This window comes from Patagioenas fasciata, chromosome 20 (genome assembly GCF_037038585.1).
Source record: "Patagioenas fasciata isolate bPatFas1 chromosome 20, bPatFas1.hap1, whole genome shotgun sequence".
NCBI lineage: Eukaryota > Metazoa > Chordata > Aves > Columbiformes > Columbidae > Patagioenas > Patagioenas fasciata.
The window spans coordinates 4,337,680-4,357,662 of NC_092539.1; the positions used below are offsets into that span (position 1 = coordinate 4,337,680).

At 45.0% G+C, this 19,983-nt stretch overlaps 1 protein-coding gene across 3 annotated transcripts in view; it reads left to right on the forward strand.

Moving 5' to 3' along the window:
• PAPPA (pappalysin 1) overlaps positions 1 to 19,983 on the forward strand; it is a 179,971-nt gene that overhangs the window by 78,419 nt on the left and 81,569 nt on the right. For all 3 annotated transcript variants that reach the window (XM_065853866.2, XM_065853864.2, XM_065853865.2), the window contains exons 8-9: positions 10,561 to 10,689; positions 12,239 to 12,330. In XM_065853866.2, coding sequence (XP_065709938.1) covers positions 10,561 to 10,689; positions 12,239 to 12,330 — 221 coding nt within the window. The remainder of the gene's footprint in view (positions 1 to 10,560; positions 10,690 to 12,238; positions 12,331 to 19,983) is intronic.

The window sequence follows — 19,983 nt, forward strand, 5'->3', positions numbered from 1 at the left end:
TCGGTTTTGGCAAAGCCGGAGTTGGGCAGAGGCACCGGTGATGTGCTAGCAGGCGCCGTCCATCTTCACGCCTTTCCCACCTTCACATCTTTCCCCAGGGAGGTGTCACGACCCCAAGCATGACATGATTCAAGAAGCGATTGGACAATGTCCTCAGACACGTGGTGTGAATTTTTGGGGTATACGCAGGGACAGGAGTTGGACTCAGTGATCCTTGTGGGTCCCTTCCAGCTCAGGACGTTCTATGATTCTATGTTCTTTGTTTCATCACAGTAAGATACCTGCCCAGAACTTTAGTTACCTCTCCAAGGCCCTCTCCAGCCTTGGCTGCACTGTCAGTTCCTCCTTCGTGCAGCCCATATCAACTGCTCTGTTTCTGCTTAATGAACCTGGAAATTTCCCCTGAAAGAACAGAAAAATCCAGGACAATTTGCTGCCGCACACCTTCCCTTCTAAAAGCAGGCAACTGGTTGCTGGCTCATCTGACCCTAACAGAGGTGAAGTGCTGGTAGGAAGGAGATTCCTCCACCCAAGAGCGTCTTCTCCACCAACATCCCCCTTGGGTAAGTCCTTTCCTTTCCTAAAGATTGTGGCCTCACCTCTGGTTTGCCTGGCAGCGGGGATGGCTAATTCTGCTCCCTGTGCCAGACAGGAGTGTGAATCCTTGCTCTACACTGAGGGCTTGGTGAGCCAGGATGAGGAAAGTTGCTTCTTTTCCATCTACTGTTCTTGCATCTCGCCTCCACATATGTTGTACCACTAAATACCGAGGTGGTGCTTGTTATTATTTATAGCTACCAGTAGCATGCCAGGCATTTTGCAGAAGAAATACGCCAGGTGCCTTCTTTCAAAGAGCTCACAATTAAATGTTAGAGGGTAGCAGTGCTGCGGCTCTCGGGGATTGCACATCTCCACTTGGCTGATAGGACCCGACAGCTGGAAGCCACGTTCTGATGGCTTTCCTTCTTTTTTGCTTTCTTCATTAAAGGTGCCAAGTTATCTTTGCAAGAGAATAAAACCTGCTTCCTGACCCCACACACAGAACAGATAGAGCAATTTTTTCCCTTACCACCCTCTGCCAAATTGCCTTAGCCCTGCCCTGGAGAAGAGAAAGAACAATTTGACGGTCTGTGCCCATTCAGTAGGCAGCTTTTCTGCTAAGCCTGTGCAAAGATGCCATTTGGTGCCAGCTGTGGTGATAGATTTGTGATTCTTCGCTGTTGCGGTTTCTTATGTAACGCTGTAACTAAAGCTGGCACTTGACAAAATCCGTAGCTCCTGTTCTGGCTCGGCCGGGTATGATGCAAGAATAAGGTAGTAAGGGCGGGTTTAAATCTTTAGAGTTGTGTCATCCTGAGATAGCGCAGCCCAGAGGAATTTTTCAGCCTGGGTTTATCTTTGAAGGGTGGGATGGCTCTGAGTGACCCCCAATGGCCTCTTTCAAAGAAATAACTTGAGAGTATGGGAAGAGCAGGGAAGGAGGGACTGTCCCATTTGGGGAGCGATGCTTGGCTTTGGGATCAGCTCTGCTCCAGCCAGGGACTCCCCAAGGACCGTGAATTCACATCTCCAACGTGGCAATAGAGGTGACTGAGAGATCAGAAATGTAGACTACAACTTAGCCATATGCAAGTGTCCCTGAAAAAGTGAACATTAACAGCTGTCCTATTATTAACCAAATAGATACTATTAGGCATTGATATATTTAATCACTCCCAGCCAGCGTGGAATTTGAACTTGTGACCTAGAAGTAGTAGCAGAGTTTTCAGCTGCAGGATAAAAAAAAAGAATGAAGGTCAAATGGGACTTTTCCTGCTGGGCAAAATAATTTATTGCAGGTGAAACAGTCTCAGATATGTGGTAAATTAGGCTGTGCATTATCTCATGGATAATAATTTCTCTCTGATGTTTGCCTTCTTGTGTGCATCTTTATTTGGGGCTCTAAACAAGATAAGAAGCACCAGAAATCTCCCAGGAATAACAAATGCATTTTCTTTGCTTGATTGAGGAAAGAAATATTGGACAGACATGTGTTATGCAACAATTTAAAAATAACTCTCTTGTAAAACTTGGAGTGAGCCTCAAATACCACAGAAGGAGCAGAAATGTGTTACCTACCTTTTTATCAGCTGTGTCAGCCAGTACAGCTTTTTTCAGCTACTTTTACTGAACTATTGGCCTGATCATTTCCTGGGCATTTTATTTGAATATCTTTTCCTAGGTAATAAATTCCAAGTTTTGTTAAATTTGGAACTACGCTCAAACAGGCAAAGATTTGAAAGCAACACTGCAGTAAGACTAAAATACCTGTGCTGTCCTTAATACCTTGTTGGATACAGCGACAGACAAGGCAGAAGCCTTTTAGATGGATCATTGCATGGGATGCGATACACTGAACACCCATCGTGGGATCGCTCCACCCAAACTTGATCTTAGTCTTTCTGGTCTGGATCTTCTTGAATATATAACGATGTTTGGTATCCCCATGCTGGTGCCCCAATTCCAGCAAATTCCTGTAACTTTTTGCAATAGGAGGGGCAAAGTGGAGATAAAGCTTGTTCTTCTGTCTGCTAATTGTACCACACAGAGGGTGTCTGCAGCTGGGCACCCCAAATTATGAGCTGCCACTAAAAGTACTGGCCTTGAGAGCTCAGTTCAGTAAACCAGATCGTTTATTCACAGTGGTACAGATTTTTTTTTGAAAGGTAAGACCAGTTGCAGATGTAATGACAATAGAGGAAATTAGCTCATGATGGGATTTTAGAAAGAGGTTAGTGGAAATATGTTCAGTAATGTTCATTTATTAAACCATTAAAGATCCCACTGGAGACCAGCTAGTAGGATTTCTCATAATCTGAAGCGGCTTAAAGCAAAACACAGAGCCCCTAAGGAGGGAAATGACAAAATGTTCTTTTGGAATAGTCACCTCACCTCCTCTCCCATGTCTCTGTGCTCTGCTATCTGGTGTGTGTGAGAGCACATACGTCTCTCATGCATATGCACATGTACCTATAGGCTCCCCCAGGAGTGCCATGGCCCCCACACCCTTACCCTGCACAGCAGAATTTTGTCGAGGAGGGACAGGAGACGTGAAACCAGAGAAAACTGCAAACATCTGTATTCGCTTGGGGCCCAATCTAAGCCCTCCTGAAAACGCACGTAATAACTTCCACCGGCTTCAGGAGCCTTTGGATCAGGCACTGTGAGCGTCTGCTCCCATGGCTGTGTTTACCATTTTGGTGGGATTACATGGAAACAGGAGGGTATTAAGTTCTGAAAATCAGGTCGTGGCTCATGCCTGTTGAAAGGAAATCCTAGAGGTCAGGTCTGGATTCAGAGAAGCTGAAGAACGTTATTCCACCAAGTTGATGACCCTAAATTGGGAAGAGCCTTCTGCCTGTGGGGAGGGCCGAGCCTGACAAAGAGGACAGGAGCCATTCCCAGCCCCACAATGAATAATCAACATGCAGAAGCTGAGGGATGGCTGTTGGGGTCCCAGACCCTGTGAGGGATTTGCAACAGGTGTTTCTCCTGCAGCATGGTCTGAACCAGCACTGGAGCTAGGGTGGGTGCTGCTCCTGACAGTCCCGCGCGGAGAAGCCACAGCACAACTGGGATGTTGTTAAGGCTGAGGGTAATCAGGCTGTGCTCACCCAGAGGCACCATGCAACAGGCAAGGGGTCACCGGTGACAGTGACGGCCTTTAAAACAATTAACCTGTCCTAACCTGCCTGCCAGTCACGTCACTGTTTTCTCCCTGCCGCGCTGGTACGAGAGTGTTATCCTCAGGTGGTGGATACCGGCACCACTGCCTTGAGATCTATAGAGAAGCACTGGCTTCCACTGGTTGGAAGCAGAACTTTCTGCATTTTGTGTCCCAGATCTTTCCTTCCTCAGTTGAAACAGAAAAACGTTCCCTCCTGTGGCGGCCACATCTGAACATCATGTTGAGAAGTGTTCCTGTCTCAGCTTCGGGTCTGATCGCAGCGATGAAGAAGCAAACGCAACAGATTTTCCTCCTCCTTCCCTGCTTCTAATAGCAACCAGGTGCTCTGACACTTAACCTGTGTGCTGCTGTGAAATTGCCTCTCTAGTGCAAACACCCATGTGAGGCCCTGGGCCTCTAAGATTTACTTTATCCCAGGATTTGTAACCCAATCTCATTTAAATCCTCCATTTATTTCATCCACCTTAAAAATCCATAATTTTTCTTGTTGTTGTTGTTTAAACATGAAAGTAGAAAATGTCTCTTGACATTTAATTTTTTTCTTTTGAGAAGAATCAAGAAATATCTTGAAGGTCTTGGCTGCAAACTTTGTTCTTTATTAAATGTGCTACTGTGTTTTAAATTGGTACCAGGGCAAATATTTGGACGATTATATCAAAGTCTTCTGGAGTTAATCAACTGCATATATATCTGTATGTTTGCTACTTAAAAACCTTATGGTTCTTGCACAAAGGACAGAAAAGAGTGGTCTGTGTAGAAAAAACAAGTGGTTAAAACCGAATGTGTTTAAGGTCCTAAACAGGACCTGGGTTTCAGAGCAGAGGTCCAGGGCATTTTGAGCTGGTCCAAGCAGCAAATGCACACGTTTGCAACTTGGAGGAACAAATGAGCAGCTGAGTTGCAGTGGTTTAAACCTGGAGTATTTTGCTGAGGTCTCTAAGGTTACTTGAAATTTACACCAGCGTAAGCGAGAGCAGAGCTGTAGACTGATGTCCTGGTTTGATTTCATGGTGATTATGAGAGTTGATTGTGACTTTGATTCACAGAAGTATTTTGTGGAGCAAAGGATATTTTCCTTTTCCTAATAGATTGGGTCCCTCAGCCTTTGGCATCAGTCTCATATACACAGGGTCCCCATGGTACTGTGTGGTTGGTTCAGGTGTTACTAGAGATACCTTCATCATACAGTCAGGAGCAAAACGCAAGTCTGGGCATCATCTTGATGCCACATGGGGAGACTCTGGGCTTCAGATAGCAGAACAACCTCATGGTCCAAAATATACCCCATCAAGTATTTAGCTGAGATTATCTGTTCAGGTTGTTGGCTGCCCTGTTGATCTTCCTTAGAAATACCCCATTCAGGTCTAAGCTGGGTTTGGGAGCAAAAATCCACTGTCCAGTCCTCACTCTCCCATCCAGCCCATGAGCATTCATTTAATACTTAAACTACCCTACTTTGATTTGCCTGTAAAAAAACCCCAAACAATAATAAAAGCCAGAGGTCACAGAGCAAACCCCCTGCCCCACTTGGGACCTAACTCATCATGGATAGAGAGAAAACCCTCTCTGGGGCTGCTTCCTTGGCATTTATGACTCCTGAATCAGCTCAGTCTCTGAGAGAGGCAGGAGACTTGTTTTGCACCTGCCATGTCGCTGGGTTTATCCAAACAGAGCTTGGACCGCAGCTGGAAAAACAGCCCGTTGCAAGAGCTCGGGATTTTTGACGTCCTTCTTTTGTGTAAGGCACCCACCCCTCCTCTCTCCTGACTGCAGAGCCAGGCAGGAATTCTCTTCATTATCTTCTGCCGTGCTTCTCATGCCATTTTTATTAAAAAGGAGGACAGGCAAGGCAAGGGAGAGCATGTGAGAGAGAGGGGATGAAAGAAGAAAACAGTCATATGTGTACGGTCAATGGCAATGTAGGAAAGCAGATGCGAGTTGGGGAGCAAATCTGTTTGGGTTGTCCTAAAGCAACCTAATCCCCTGTGTTACTCTTCATCAGTTGCTTTTGGAGCACCTGAGGATGGAATAGCCTGCAAACACTGCGGCAGCATTGCCAAGAGGGAAAACCCAGCGTGGTTTAATGACCCACCCTCTAAGCAGCAATGAAGAGAGCAGTGTCGGCTCCTCGGGTCTAGAAACACTGAGCCCTGGATCAGTGCCTGGGACCAGGAGGCTCTAAACATGTCTGAGCGCTGTGGTGTTTCTTCCCTGAGTTTGTGGATATTTGGGATATTTCAGGACCTCTGTATATGACATTGGGATCTTTGGTGTCTGCGAACAGCCTGTGGAGCTCCAGGTTGCAGAGGATGGGGCAGGACATGGCAGAGACCTTCTGTGTGTGGTTGTATTGAGTCCACCTTGAGCAGATGATCCAATGCGTTGCAGCAAGTGAAGACGTGGCATCGCTGCTATTTGCTACCAGCAGATCTCTTGTTTTCCTCAGCAAGGCTTCCTTCCTAGGGAAGAAGAAAAAGAGAAAAGGTGACAGTGTTAGAGGGAAATGGGGATGTTGCTGGCAGATCAGGGCTCATTCTGGGCCGTGGAGACCTGTCTAGGAAAACATCTTTTGACTTAAGAGTTTGGTGGCTATTTAAGGTCAAAAAAAGATGGGTCCTTCATGAAGATACTTGAGGTACAGAATTTGCCTATTTCACATGACACTTCTTCTCATAGCTATAATTTAATTGGGAATGCCTGAGAGCCTGTCATCTTGTTCTTAAATAACAGAACTGTATCTGTTTTCGTTGTTTTCTGGCCATTTTTGTTTTCATAGGGCAGAAGCTGGGTTCAACTTTAAGGATATTTTCAATTTTGTTGGAAACAAGTCTTTGCTATACAAAACCCCTCGCTACTGTTATTTGTAGCAGGAAAAACATGTACACCATTGTAGCAGGGAGAAAGGTGTGGGATGTTTGCTTTCCCTTGGTGCTTTCGCTGCGTCCTGAGTCCTGGCACTCGAGGACATGCGTGTTGCTCTGCAGATTCAATGATCCTTTAAACCCACCTTGGTCTGAGTAGAAAACTACTTCCCAGAGGCATAATTTTTCCCATAAGTTTTACAGGAATGCCTGGACTGAAAGCAGAGGGTCCCTTGCCTGAGGGACACAGCCAGGTTAACTCAACTGCCCAGCCTCCCCAGGAAAAACAGGAAAAGAATTAGAGGGGTTTATATTTCTGACCCTGGATCCATCACTCGTCACAGCAGACAGGAGAGTTGCCCTCATGGTATTTCACACGGCACGTCCTAATTCCCCCTCTAAGCAGAGGGCTTGAGTCATTGCTTTTTAATAAGACGGCCTCCCCACGAGCGGAAGCTGCAGCGATCAATGCGGCTTACTCAGTTCTCGAAAAGGTCATTAAAAGACCATAGATATAAATTTAAAAGGGTGTTTGTTCACATCCTTAAAGTTAAAGATGTTCTTCTCTCTCACTTCCTTAAGTAGGGTCGTACGAAGCCGCTGTGTGTCGGACCTGTCTGACAGCAGAGCCTGTTCTCTCTGTTATTGTGCCATCAGCTCCCAAGAAGGCAGGAGAGAAAATAAATGGTCAAAAATCACACTTCTATCACTAGTTGGAGCAGAGTTTGTCTTGCTGACATCTCCAGATCCAGTCTGTAATATCGACTTTGGTGCCATATGACTGTGTAGGACAGAATACATTTGTTGTTGTATTTTCCCCCTTTGTTCCTGCATTCCTTCCTCCCTCCCTCGCTAGGGTACTGGATTATTGCCTGAAGTATTGCACAGATTATCCCTTTAGCAGCTATATTTTTCCAAACTGTGGGCGCTGTGAGGGAATGCTAAAGCTCTCAGTTGCTGCTGATGTGATATATTTAACAGTTCAGGAGGATTTAAGTGTTTCAGGTTCCAGTTGCTGAGATGTGAAATGCCACATCCAACTCAATCAGGTTTTTGACACTAGTTGCATCAGGCCAGGGTGAGCTGGAAGCAGGTGGCTTTTCTGGTGCTCCGGTCCAGGCACATCTCCAGCTTCGATTGCATGATGCTGGAGGGCACCACTGGGGCTCATGGAGTATCATGACCATAAATAATTTAATACCTTTATTGTACCCAAACCACCTAAAAATAATGGACACCAGGCTGTGCAAATACCTGAATGTATGTGTAACGAGTCAGGTCTTTTGTTCATCTTCTTTTTTTGAGAAGAAATGGCTTTTTTTTGGGTGTCACTAAACTATAATCATCATTTGCTTGTTACGATATCTCATTTCTCCAAGAGATTTCCATTTTTGAGCAACAGCCTGCCATTGGAAATCTCCCATTGCCAGCGTGTAGCAGGTGACACAATCAGAGCAAATCCCACTGACACCCATGTCTGCAGCATCCTCCCCCTAAACTTTTTCATCCACAATCCATACAATTAAATATACCAGATTTCTCCCCACCTATTAACGTTCATTTCCAATTTTCTGTCTTATTCACCCACGTACACATCGATCTCCCATCATCTAATAACCCACAAGCACCCTATTCTCTCCTGTGCTTCATTTAGCACTGTGTCTTCTTCCATTATGTTCTGCCAGCTTCCCGCCCTGTACACAAACAAATGTGAACTCTTCCTGTTTTCCATTTCCATGCACACACAAGTGAACGCAAACACTCCCACGTACCAGGACCGGGTTGCAGAAGCACAATTTGAGCCGCGTGCCCCCCGTCACCTCTGGGTATCGGTGGAAATCACACCAACAAAATCAGAAGGTGAAAACTACCCTTTCGCACTCACGCGTGTGATCTCAGTGCATCAGAAAGCAGCGTGGATTTATTTATTGTGTAGCTGTTATAGCTGCCCAAACTGTTCATTTGTTAACAACCCTTTCTAAGAATTGAACCTGGTTTTTTGTGGTTAGCAGATCCCCGGTGATAAAATCCACATTTCTGCAAGTATATTTGGTAATCTTCAATATTTTACAAATGGTTTTGAGAAAGAACTTGAGAAATAACTGCTCTTTAATAATCAAAGCTTGCCTCTACTTTCATTTCATCAGTATATATCAGAAACTTCCTGTCTTAATAAGTGGATTTATCCGGGAGTGAAATCTAGAAGAAACCCACAGTATTATAAGTTAGTGTGTGTTTGGCCACTGAAGTTAGTTTCTATATTTTTTTTATACAGTTGTTTTAAACAGGTCCCAAGGGCAGAAGTTTGGAATTTTTCCCTTTGATTGAATGAACACTTGTACCAATATCTGGGTTGATGTCTCCCCAAACCGTAGGCGAATTAAGACAGTGTTTGTTCTACCTGAATCTTCAAATTTAGCTAAAAGGAGTTATGGACTATTGGAGATAGGAATTGGGTGAAGAAACAATGAAAAGGCCAGTTGTGTTTTCATTCCACTGAGTTTCGCTCCCCATTTCAAGTTCGGTACCAAAGAATCAAATCCCAGCGCTGTTCACGTGCAATTCTTTCCGTGGCAGTTAATCTGCAGCCATAGTATCCAGGAGCAACAGCTTTGTTGTAAAATATAATGTGTGATATTGGAGTTTAAGTCATGCTTGTTGATTTAATGAATGTTGTAAAGAGATACTTATTTAATGAACATGAAGATTTCAGTTACTGGAAGCCATTGATATCTACTTCAGTGGCTTGGTTGCTCTGTGTAGTAGATATATCTCTTCGTAGTACACACTTCATTAATACACACTTTTTGATCAAGCTCCTGTGACAAAAAGACTCATATGTTACCGTCAGTAATTGCGGCAATATGAGCGTAGTAAGGAGAGGACTGGCATGGGTTAGGAAAGAGCTGGGTTGTGTTATGGGCTCTGCAATTAGCCTGATTGATGACTTAGAGCAAATCATTTCGCCTTCGCCACTCCATGGATTTACAAATAGGCACAATGAGGATAATGGTAATGAGTTTCTTTGTGGAACGTTTTGAGTTCTGATAATGGAAAAGACATTGTAAAAGTGCTAAACATTTATATTAGGCTTTATATTATTTCTGTATTGCATATAAAAATAATTCCTCGTTTATAGATGTACAGGATTTATGTAATTATGGCTTTGCATAAATATGTAAGTTTACTAATTCTTTCTGCGAATATTTTGATCCTAATACCCTGATGCGGTGCTGTGGTGTGGATCATATATTTCATACCCTCCTGGAGAGGAGGAAAACTTTAACTTTGTTTTAATACCCCTGTGCAGAGTGGAGAACTTGTTTATCTATCCCTGAAAGATCCTCAGTCCAATTCTGTCTTAAATCAATAGGCAAATTCCCACTGGCTCCAGCTGCAGTTAGATTGAGCTCAGGGTTGTTGAGGAAGTAATCAGCATTTGCAGGATATTTTAAGTTGCTTAAACGAACTGTGCCCCAGACTTGCAGGTAACGCCTTCCCTGCCGTGGAGAGATTGGAGCAGAAGGGCTGGAAGGTGAAGCTCAGGGCTGGTTTCTTGGCCACTGCAGTGCCATCGACTGGGGGTGACGCTGTCACCAGTTCCCCCCACACGTGGGGAGGATCGATACCGTGCCATGGTGTCAGCGCGATGCCACCTCTGCAGCGGGTAGACATGCAAGCAGCAACGCTCTAAACTGCAGGATTTTCACCCACAAATAGTTTAGCTGTCGAAGTCAAGAGTTGCGCCTATTTCATAGCGGTGTGTAAATCAAGCATGGACATAGGTAGTGCTGATTGAACTCACAAGAAACAGACACCCAACCAAAAATTAATCCTATGGGAACGAGGTAGGAATATTCTGAGGATCTGATTGAACTAAAACTTGTTTTTTTGGCAGCCAAGCCCTGTTTCAGCACCTTCTTCTCTGCCCTTTGCTGCTACCAATCACTTAATATTCCTTTTGTCTTGCAGGGAGCTGAGCGATAGGACCACGTACACATACCAGGTCATCGTCATTTCTGGGATGGAGGAGAGCGAGCCTTCCCCCGCGCTTGTGTATATCTCTGGAAGTGGATACTGTGGAGACGGGATTATCCAAATGTAAGTCTGGAGCGAGCAAACAGATAAATCCGGGCACATCTACTCAGCCAGAATCTAAGACTAGAAAGGAATTGATGACCTCGCCTTAGTTTAGACCAGCTCTCATCTGTAGATAATGACTCATGTGCTTGATGATTACCAGGATGATGACATTTAATTGGAACTTAGGCCCTGCTATCCTGGCACCAGTAGATACAGACAGAGATACAGATAATGGAGTCCAGACAGCAGGATCAATATGAAAGCACTCTATATGCTGTTTATGCTGTTTATTCATGTAGCCATGTCTTTATACATGCATACAACATTTCCTATATGGACCTGAAGTAAGTGCTGATGCTGTCCTTACACATGAAGTCCCACGTGCCTGGCAGCTGGTGGACCAGGTAAAACCTCTACCATTGGGTGGGACACGTTCCTGGTGCAACCTCTTGTTTGATCAGCCACAAGAGCTGGGATGCATTTGGAGGTGGTAGATTTGGCCTCTGAGGGAGAGTGCTGGGAACTGCATGTTCTCAGTTGGCTCCTCCTCCTCTCTGGCTGCCAAGCCCCAGACCACTGAAAATGGAAAACAATCATTCACAACTATGTTAGAGTTAATTCTTCTACTATGTTGGCCCTTAAGGCCACCTGCTTCAAAGCTTCCTGGCATTAGATAATTTAATTATTTAAACGATGGAAGTAACAACAAGCAAGTGCTTAATCCAGCCAGTATTATTTTCTTGAAATAATGCTGATCAGCAATCATGTAGTACAACTCTGTCAGATGACATACCTGGCAGTAAGGATTTGCAGGATAAGGCCCAACATGCAGGGAAATCAAAGAGGACAATCAAACGACGTACGAATCCCGAGCAGTCTTGGAGAGGGAGGTGGAGAAAGACAGATTAATTTTGCTTTCCATAACTTCTCTCCTACTGTTATGTTTGCACGTTCCTCAAACATCACTTGTGGCTTTGCAGCAGGCGTCGAACAATAGCCGAGCTGCCTCAGGAGCGAGCAGGAACCAGACTGTGTCACAGCTTGGTTGGTTGTGGCCCCACTCGCAGCTGTGGCAGCCCCTTTCTCATCTGGTTCGCACTCTCCCACCCGCATGCTGCTGCAGCCGACCCTGTCCCCAACACCTTGGGGCTGCTCTCCTCCCAGTGCTGTCACCTGGAACAGCCCAGCACCAGCCTTAGAGCCCTGTTGTTCCCACGCTGGAGTCACAGGCTGGCCCTTCGAGATTTAATACGAAGTGTTGCAGAGATTCCCGTTCTCCCCCCCTGCTGAGTCGCAGCCACAGCAACTATGGAGGAAGTTGCTCATATCCTCATCAGAGAACAGCGAGTGGTGTCCACATGTGCAGGAGCAGAGTGGCCAGGCAAGCGTGTGAACCAGGAATGGTGAAAGTCAGGGCTGGAGGAGAAAGGGAGAGATATTTTAAGGGTTGGCACGCAAAGCCACTGTGCTGGATTTCAGGGCTTTAGGGTTCTGCAGCAGGGTTTGCAGTGATTGTCGGGATGATGCCATCTGACTCCTTTTTTGCATGTGTGTGCCCTGCCTACAGAGACTTGGGGGAAGAATGCGACGATATGAATAAGATCAATGGTGATGGCTGCTCCCTATTCTGCTTGCAGGAGTTATCCTTTCATTGCGTGGGTAAGTCGGGCTCCCAGCCCTTCCACTCATGGTGGGCAACAGCTCTGTGCAGAGTGCAAGGGAAAAAAATCAACAGTATTTTCAGCATTTCCAGCTGAAGAGTTGTCATGGAAGAGAGAAAAAAAGGTGGAATTTGTAGGTTTGAAAGGCGAACATATCTTCCCAGCTTCTGGTCATTTTGATGGGAAATTGGTTCTGCTGGCTTTGAAACAGCCCAGGACTTAGGGCTAAGTCAGCCATTGTGGGACTGATCCAAAGCCCATTGAAGTCAGTGGGTGGTTTTCCACCGGCTTCAATAGGCTTTAGATCTGGCTACGTGAGAAGACATGAACTGATTTTTTCTTCTGGTAAACAGGAGGAGGAGTGAAAGGGGAAGGGGCTGAGACCAGAAGCAGGTCCAGCTGAGGTCACACCTCCTTTGAGTTGCAAATCAATATCTGAGGATCAAAGGTCTGGCTTAATCCCCTTTTTCAGAGGTGAAAACTACTTAATCAGATTTCATTTGCAAGCCTGGTTTGTTCTGATTAGCAAAACCTGTAAGCACAATGGCCGGAAGATGCTCAAGCTATCGGGGATAGCAGGGCTGCGGTTGTGAGCTTTACATATTTATTAAACTCTCTAGGAATGCTGGAGGCAGAGGAGGGAAATAGAGACCAATTTAGGCTGTACCTTTTGTGGGGCATTATGGGATTGCATTTTCCAAACAGGGCTCGGTGAAGTCTGAGGAAGAATTGAACGAGTAGAGCTTCCGACACCAAAGTTAGTGTTTATAAAGGGTCAGCCTTTTCTCAAGAGATTTTATGAGATTCCTTATCTGGAGTGACCAAGCAAATACTCTGTCCCATCTTGTGATCCCATGCCTTCAGCTCGGGGCATCAGTCCTAAGCAGATAATATAATGTTGGAAAGACCGTAATTTGCTCTTTTTGGGAAACAGACAACTATCTCTTGTGCCTGGAGCAACATCTCAAGGACCTCACAGGCACCACATATCCCTTGGATGGTAAGCTGGGGACTGCTTGTCTCGTCATAATGTACATTTTCACTTCAGCATCCCACGCTGCAGGACTTGAGGCCTGATTTGGTGATGTACTTATTTACATATTTACGCATGTAAATTGCTCTATTGAAATCTGAGAGTGTTTGTGGTTGAGGCTAATTGTGACTATTGGTGGTCTTGAAGTTACGTTTGTTGCCTTAGAGCCTCAAGCACTGAAAGATATTAGTCATATTATTTTGAAAGTGAGATAAACACTTACGCAAACGTTTTGGGCTCTCCAAAAGTCAGACCTAGCATGAGGCTGGTTCCAGCAAGGGTTTGGGCTGAGGCTGTAAGCTCACGTCTGTACCGCCCTGCTCGGCAGCAGGTCTGAGCTCCTTGGTCCTGGTCTGTGCTTTGACCACATCCCAGCGTTACGTTAGGACATGAGCCAGGTCCTCTCCTGCATACAACTCAGGAAACTGGGTCGTGTGGTCTTGACAGGAGCTGCATCATGCTCTGAGGATTAATAAATCTGAGGATTAATAAATCCTCAAATGGGAGTAACGGTGGGTGTCCCAAGCACTGGACACACAGCGATGTCCTGCCAGAGAGTGCTTTGTGCCTCTGCATGTGTTCATCTCCAGAAACAGCAACAGGACTGGTTAAGAGTGTGGAAAAAACCTGTCTGACAGCAATATGATCAGAAAACAAAGCAACTAAAACATACAGATTTTTTTTCTACACCATTACAGAGGAAGTGATTTTGTTTTCAGATTTGCTCGTGTTGAAAAGCGAAGGGGAATTCCAGACTTAAAAAGTTTTGTTTTTCACGGGCTTTGGTAGGTTGTGGTTTTGAAAGGGTCCTGGATTACAAAAGCGAATGAAATTAAATTGTTTGTGGAATACAGACTATGAGGGATCACCTAGGTGTATCAAATCAACTGAATCAATGGAAAGATGCGTGGATCCAGATCTTTCAGATGTCTTCTTGTGTGGCTGTGCAGTTGTGGTGGTGAGGGTCTCAGTGTCCATGCAGCTGCTGGTGTTTTGGGGCAAACGCTGCCTATATTAAGTCTCTAGGAAAGGTTCAGAGAAGGTAAGACCTGTGGAACAACAGGTCATTTTGGCTTTTATGAGTGCTAGACCACCATGGATTAGAACATCAAGAGCTAGGGAGAAACCACTGGCTAATCTTGCAGACAAAGGAATGGTGCTGATTTATATTCTGTTTTAACCTAACTTGAGGAGTTGGACTCAATGATCCTTGTGGGTCCCTTTCAACTCAGGACATTCTATAATTCTGTGAACATATCAAGTATTGAAATCTCACCAGAAAACATAAAGATGTTGGGAAAACGAGTGGCTGTACCTATTACGTAATAAATAATAATTAAAAAGAACAGAAACTCAGCGTTCTCCACAATCTAATACTATCAGGCTGGATGGGTGTTTTCTTGGAAAATACAGAATGCTTGGGTCCCTGTTTGAGTAGCACAAAAAAAAAAATAAGTGTAATTTATTTCTGCATTTGCAAGGCTAACACATGTTATAATCCTGTAGGACAACAAGTAATTATTTCAGACAGTGTTATTTTTGCAGTGATGTTCTTGTTGTATTATGTAGCTTTTCAGAGCCCCGGGAATCGCTCCTCTTCACCAAAGAATTCAGCGAGCCTCAAACACATGTTCAGAGGTTTTGCTGAATCGGGGGCCTCGGGGTTTGATCTTGCAAATGTTTCCTTCCAGGCGTGTTTCTGAACCACCACCAGGCATTCTCTAGACTTCAGCAAACCTAACCACAACAGTGAATGCAACGCTTGCACAAATCGTCTGCAGGATTGGGTCCCACGTGGCTGAAAATCATCACTAAATCATGTTTTGTTTGCAAAGGCTGAAGGGGCGTCATTGGGGAGGTTCCGTAGCAGGAGGTTTGATGGCAAAGCCCAAGCAGGATTCCTCCTTCCAAAGCACAGACTGCGCGAGTCCCCTCACTTGGTAGAAAAGAAATACAACCGACCCCTAAAACACCATTACACTTTAGATTTAGAGCCGTGAATCACAGAATAATTCAGGTCGTGAAGAGGTTCTGGAGGTCTCTGGTGCACGAAAGGCCAACTTCGAAGTTAGATCTAGCTTCAAATTTGGAATGTGTCGCTCAGGGTCACATCCAGCTGCGTTGTGGATGTCTCCAAGGATGGAGGCAGCCTGTTTGCAGGTGTCCCTCTGCCTCTCTTGCTCCTTTTGCCTTTTAGGATCATGACGTTTATGGGGTTTGTTGTTGTTTGTTTGTTGGGGGGGGTTGTTTGTTTCTTTTTTTTTAATTGATCCAACTTCCCTTTGAATAAACAGCACAAAGCTCTCAAGACACTTTGCGCTAGTGCCTGTAATAAAATTAGCTGTTTTTTTCCCCCCCTTTCTCCTTGGTTTTGTTTTCCCTCCTCCTTTCCTCTCTAATCAGATAACGGTGGATCAATCTGCTCTGCGGCAGGAGGGGTGTGGGGGAAGGAAGGAGGGAGGCAGGGAAGAAAACTGTGTGGTCTCACTGTCAGGCTGTCCTGGCCTTCTCTGAACACAAAGCCGAGTAACAGAAAGCAGATAAGATTAATAGTGTTTTCTTCCTACAACATGCCGAAGAGCGACAGTGAGATTAATTAATTAATTAATGGAAGCATCTGGCAGCGCTCCTTTTCTAAGTTCTGCGGTACACTCACCCTTCCCCATCCTGAAATTCATCATCTCTGCTTTTTTCCTCCTGTTTTCTCCCCCCGTTGCGTAGCAGATTTTGCATATTTTATCTCTTCCACACGGAACTTGGTCCCGTGGGGAAAGTTTCACTCCGCTTTTTTGATTTGTAGGAGACAAGCGAATCAAAGTCGTGTCCGCTGTGACTGATGCGCTCACTCCTACCTCTTGGCTGCTTTTCTTTCACCTTGCTCTTGGTTACTCCCGGGATAGCTGATTTTTGTGATTGCTGTGGATCTCAGCCAAGTTCAAACCAACGTGTCCTGTGTAAAACAAGCCCCAGCTTTAAGAGTTATGATTTGCAGTTGTGGGAACATAGAGCTTTTTAGCACTTGATCCATTCCCACCGGAGCGTTGAGAAATGGGTGTCTAACAAGCAGCTGAGCACCTTCTCCTTGGTGTGCACTCTCCCACACACAAACAGCACACACATGCATCTAGATATATGTGCGGACATTGAAAAAGAGCGCCGCTTTCATTTGCATTCCTTTTGTTGAGTGTGATGTGCATTATGCATTGATTTAGTTCGCCAGTGCTGAAGAAAGAGAAGGATATAAAAAAAAAGATGCAGAGATCAATAAAAAAGAAGGGAGGGGGAGAGAAAGTAATATGAAAAGAGATGAGTAAAGACTGATAGACACGTTGGAACACAGCTGGGAAGTAGCTTGAGAACTTCTATCTACCCTTAAGTTTGCCTGGTAATTTATGGGGTTTTTCAGTCACATCTTATTGGTGTTATTATTGCTATACTTTATATCCTTTGCTTATAAGGGACTCTTCACTAAAGCCTTTTTACAGCAAAACAGGGCAGTGGTTCTGCCAACTTCCACCTGTGAGTGATCCCACTGAAGACAGTGAACATTTCAAGTTAGACACATGTCTCTGTGGTTTGTTGGATCGGGGCCTCAAGGATGTAAAACAGAAAGAAAAGACACAGAGTAGAGGAAAAGAGAAAAATATAGCCATCTCTTGACTTTACCACCAATTTCTGACATGCTCGAACCATTAGCCGCCAGTGGTTGTTCAGGGAGAAGTATGATTTTGATTTGACAATCATCCTTAAACACCTTTTCTTTTGCTTCTGCTTTTATTTTTGCTACCTTACAAATGCGGATCTGTCCTTCTCCTCCTCAGAGGCCTCTCCCTCCAGCTGTGAGCCTTACCTTTGTGGGAGCTCTATCCTTTACCTCTTCCATTATCCATAAATTAAGCATAGCACTTTCCCCTAATCTTATTGTTTGGCGGGCTGCATTGCATTCAGGGAAATGATTAATATTCATGAGCTTGCTATCTCTGTTTGGTGCATAATCCTCTAGGGAAATTGCAGTGTTAAATGAGTGACACAAACCTAATTTTATATGTCTTTTCTTTCCTTTCTTTCTTTTTCCTTTTTTTTTCCCTTTCTGACAGAGGAGTAATGTGCTTAAAATAAATTGATGGATGACCATCCATATTCATTGTGGGCATGCTTTGAGAGCGCACCTCGCTCCCATCCTCTCCCCCCGCCTCCGCCTCACACCCCTGCACAGGAACACAGCTTTGACTGCCGAAACCGCGGCCCCACACAGCAGCTAATGGTGATTTCGCCTTCTTTCACGAGCATTAAATAGGCCTTGGCTGACCCTGCCAAGGGCTTTCAGGAGAACAACAGCATGGGAGAAACCGAGCCACCTTGCAAGAGAAACTCGGCATCTCACAGGGCATCAATGAGACTAAAGCATTGACCGAGGAGCTTGGGAAAGAGTATTGCTGTTGATAAAGAAGCTGAGGTTCTATAGCAGAATTTCATAGCGAATAGCAATGAATTTACTGACTGGGGCTATTCAGATATTTGTGTGAATCTTTCAGCTTGAGGCAAATACTTTGAAGCTGAGTGTTTCCTGCAGCTCATGGGAGTGTGGCTACATGTTCTAAAACGTCTAAGCACTCACTTGGCAAGTTAGTAATCACAGCATCGTCATGAAGTCTCTTTAAGTGACTTTCAGACTGTTGTCATTAATAGTGCGGTCTTAGCAGGGCCAGCTGAGCCACGGGGCAGAGTAAGGAGGCATCTCAGGCAGCAAAATATAAAGGAGAGACGCTTTTTTGTGGGGGAGAATGTGGGCTGGGGTGGTATTTGCCTGCATTTTTCCCTAGGCCAATGACTCCAGCCCAGCTCAATCCAGCTTTGGTTTTTAGGACACAGCTACAATGACAGCCCAACAGAAGAATTACTCCTTTCCCTGTTGCATTACTCTTTGTGGATCAGAGAGGTTTCCACAGCTGGTCATGCTTCCCTCCTTAGAGCATCCTCCGTGACTCAACAGCAACTTGCTGTGCCTAGGGGCTGAGACCAAGGACAAGACCTTCCTTTGCAATAACATCCAACCAGGTGCACAAACAAACAGTTGGTTTGTCTTGGTGAATGGTACCATGGGGTTTTTTCTCTTAGGCTCCTTCCCCGCTTCTGAAGCCCATGGATCAGGTGTCAAGAAGAGCCATGCTGGCCAACCTTCTCGTGGTGGTAGCAGTTGCTGCCTTGTGTGGCAGAAGCCTCAAGATTTTCAGTCGAACAGTCTCCAAGTTCAGCTGATAAACGTGTAAGTCTGAGGAAATATCGAAATGTTCTCAGCACCATTTTCTGATTTATCCAGCCACCCAGGGAGGGAAACAAGATTAGGTGGGAATACAACGCATGTTGTAGTGCTCTTAGAACATGCCTGGTTGCCCGGGGTTGGGGGAAGGCCACCCTGGCTCCTGTTGGCGATCTGTAGAGCAGATGAGGTCTTACTACCACTGCCAGCAATGGAAAATATCCTTTCGCTTAAATGGCAAAGGCTCGTGTTCTTGGAGGTGAAATATCAAATTTCAGTGCCGAGCTCTGCGAAGGAGTTGTAATTGTATCTGTCTGCAGCACGCAGACCAATTGCATAATTATTGTGCTTCGACTGCTATATCATACCTATGAACCGATTCATGGCAGACAAAGGACAAGCCCAGGAATGTATTTCCATGAAGCAGCTGAATTACCAGGGAGCCATGCTCCGCAAATGCATTACGCCTGCCTGCTTGGTTCAGGAGATGCTCAGACACAATTGCCATGTTGTACGGAAAATAAGCCTCCTGTGAGGCCCCTGGATGTTTCACAGCAGATTGCAACACCCGCGTTGCCTTCATTTCCAAGGTGTCTGTTTTATTTCATTGAAGGAAAATGTCACAATTTATTGATATGCAACTTTATTCAGAAAGGTCTGTCCAAGGCTTTGTGTAATGGTTTTCCTCTTTGCAAATCAGAACATCCAGGAAGGAAAATAACTCTCTCCAATATTTTACTGTAGCAGGAAATATCTCTGTCTCTGGCTTCTTCAATATTAAAGAAGAGATTAGCAGATATCCTGGAGTGGGGCCATGTTATTCACTCTCTTCCCACTGAAGCCAAAGGTGAAACTCCCATAGAAATAAATGGAGCAGGTTCTGCGATCGCTCAGCCACCGGGTTCATGTGATCTGCAGTGGAATTATTTCTGCTTTTGTGATAGAAACCTCTGGATACGGTTCTTCTCATCTGCGAACATAAACACCAGTGCTGGTGATGCTGATGAAGTGACACGGGTGGTAAAATCCCTCTCCTGCAGTAGTTGCTGACTTCAGTGACCCTGTGATGCGGCCTTTGCCGTGTCCGAAAGGACCTGTGCGCCCCGGATTGACCTTTCAGGGGTTAAAATGCAAAGCTCACTCTGTTTCAAGAATTTGTTACTCTGACACAATGCTTCTGCATTTTTGTCCCCCCTTTTTTCTTTTTCTCAGATGAATAGTTATGTGGCATGAGGGTTTGTTACGGTTGGAAACATCCCTAAGTAAACAGCTGAGCTTAAAAATACTCTTTTAATTTTTTTGTCTGACCTTTAAAAAAAAAAATAGTAGTTATTGCACAAAAGAAGACTGTGCTGATG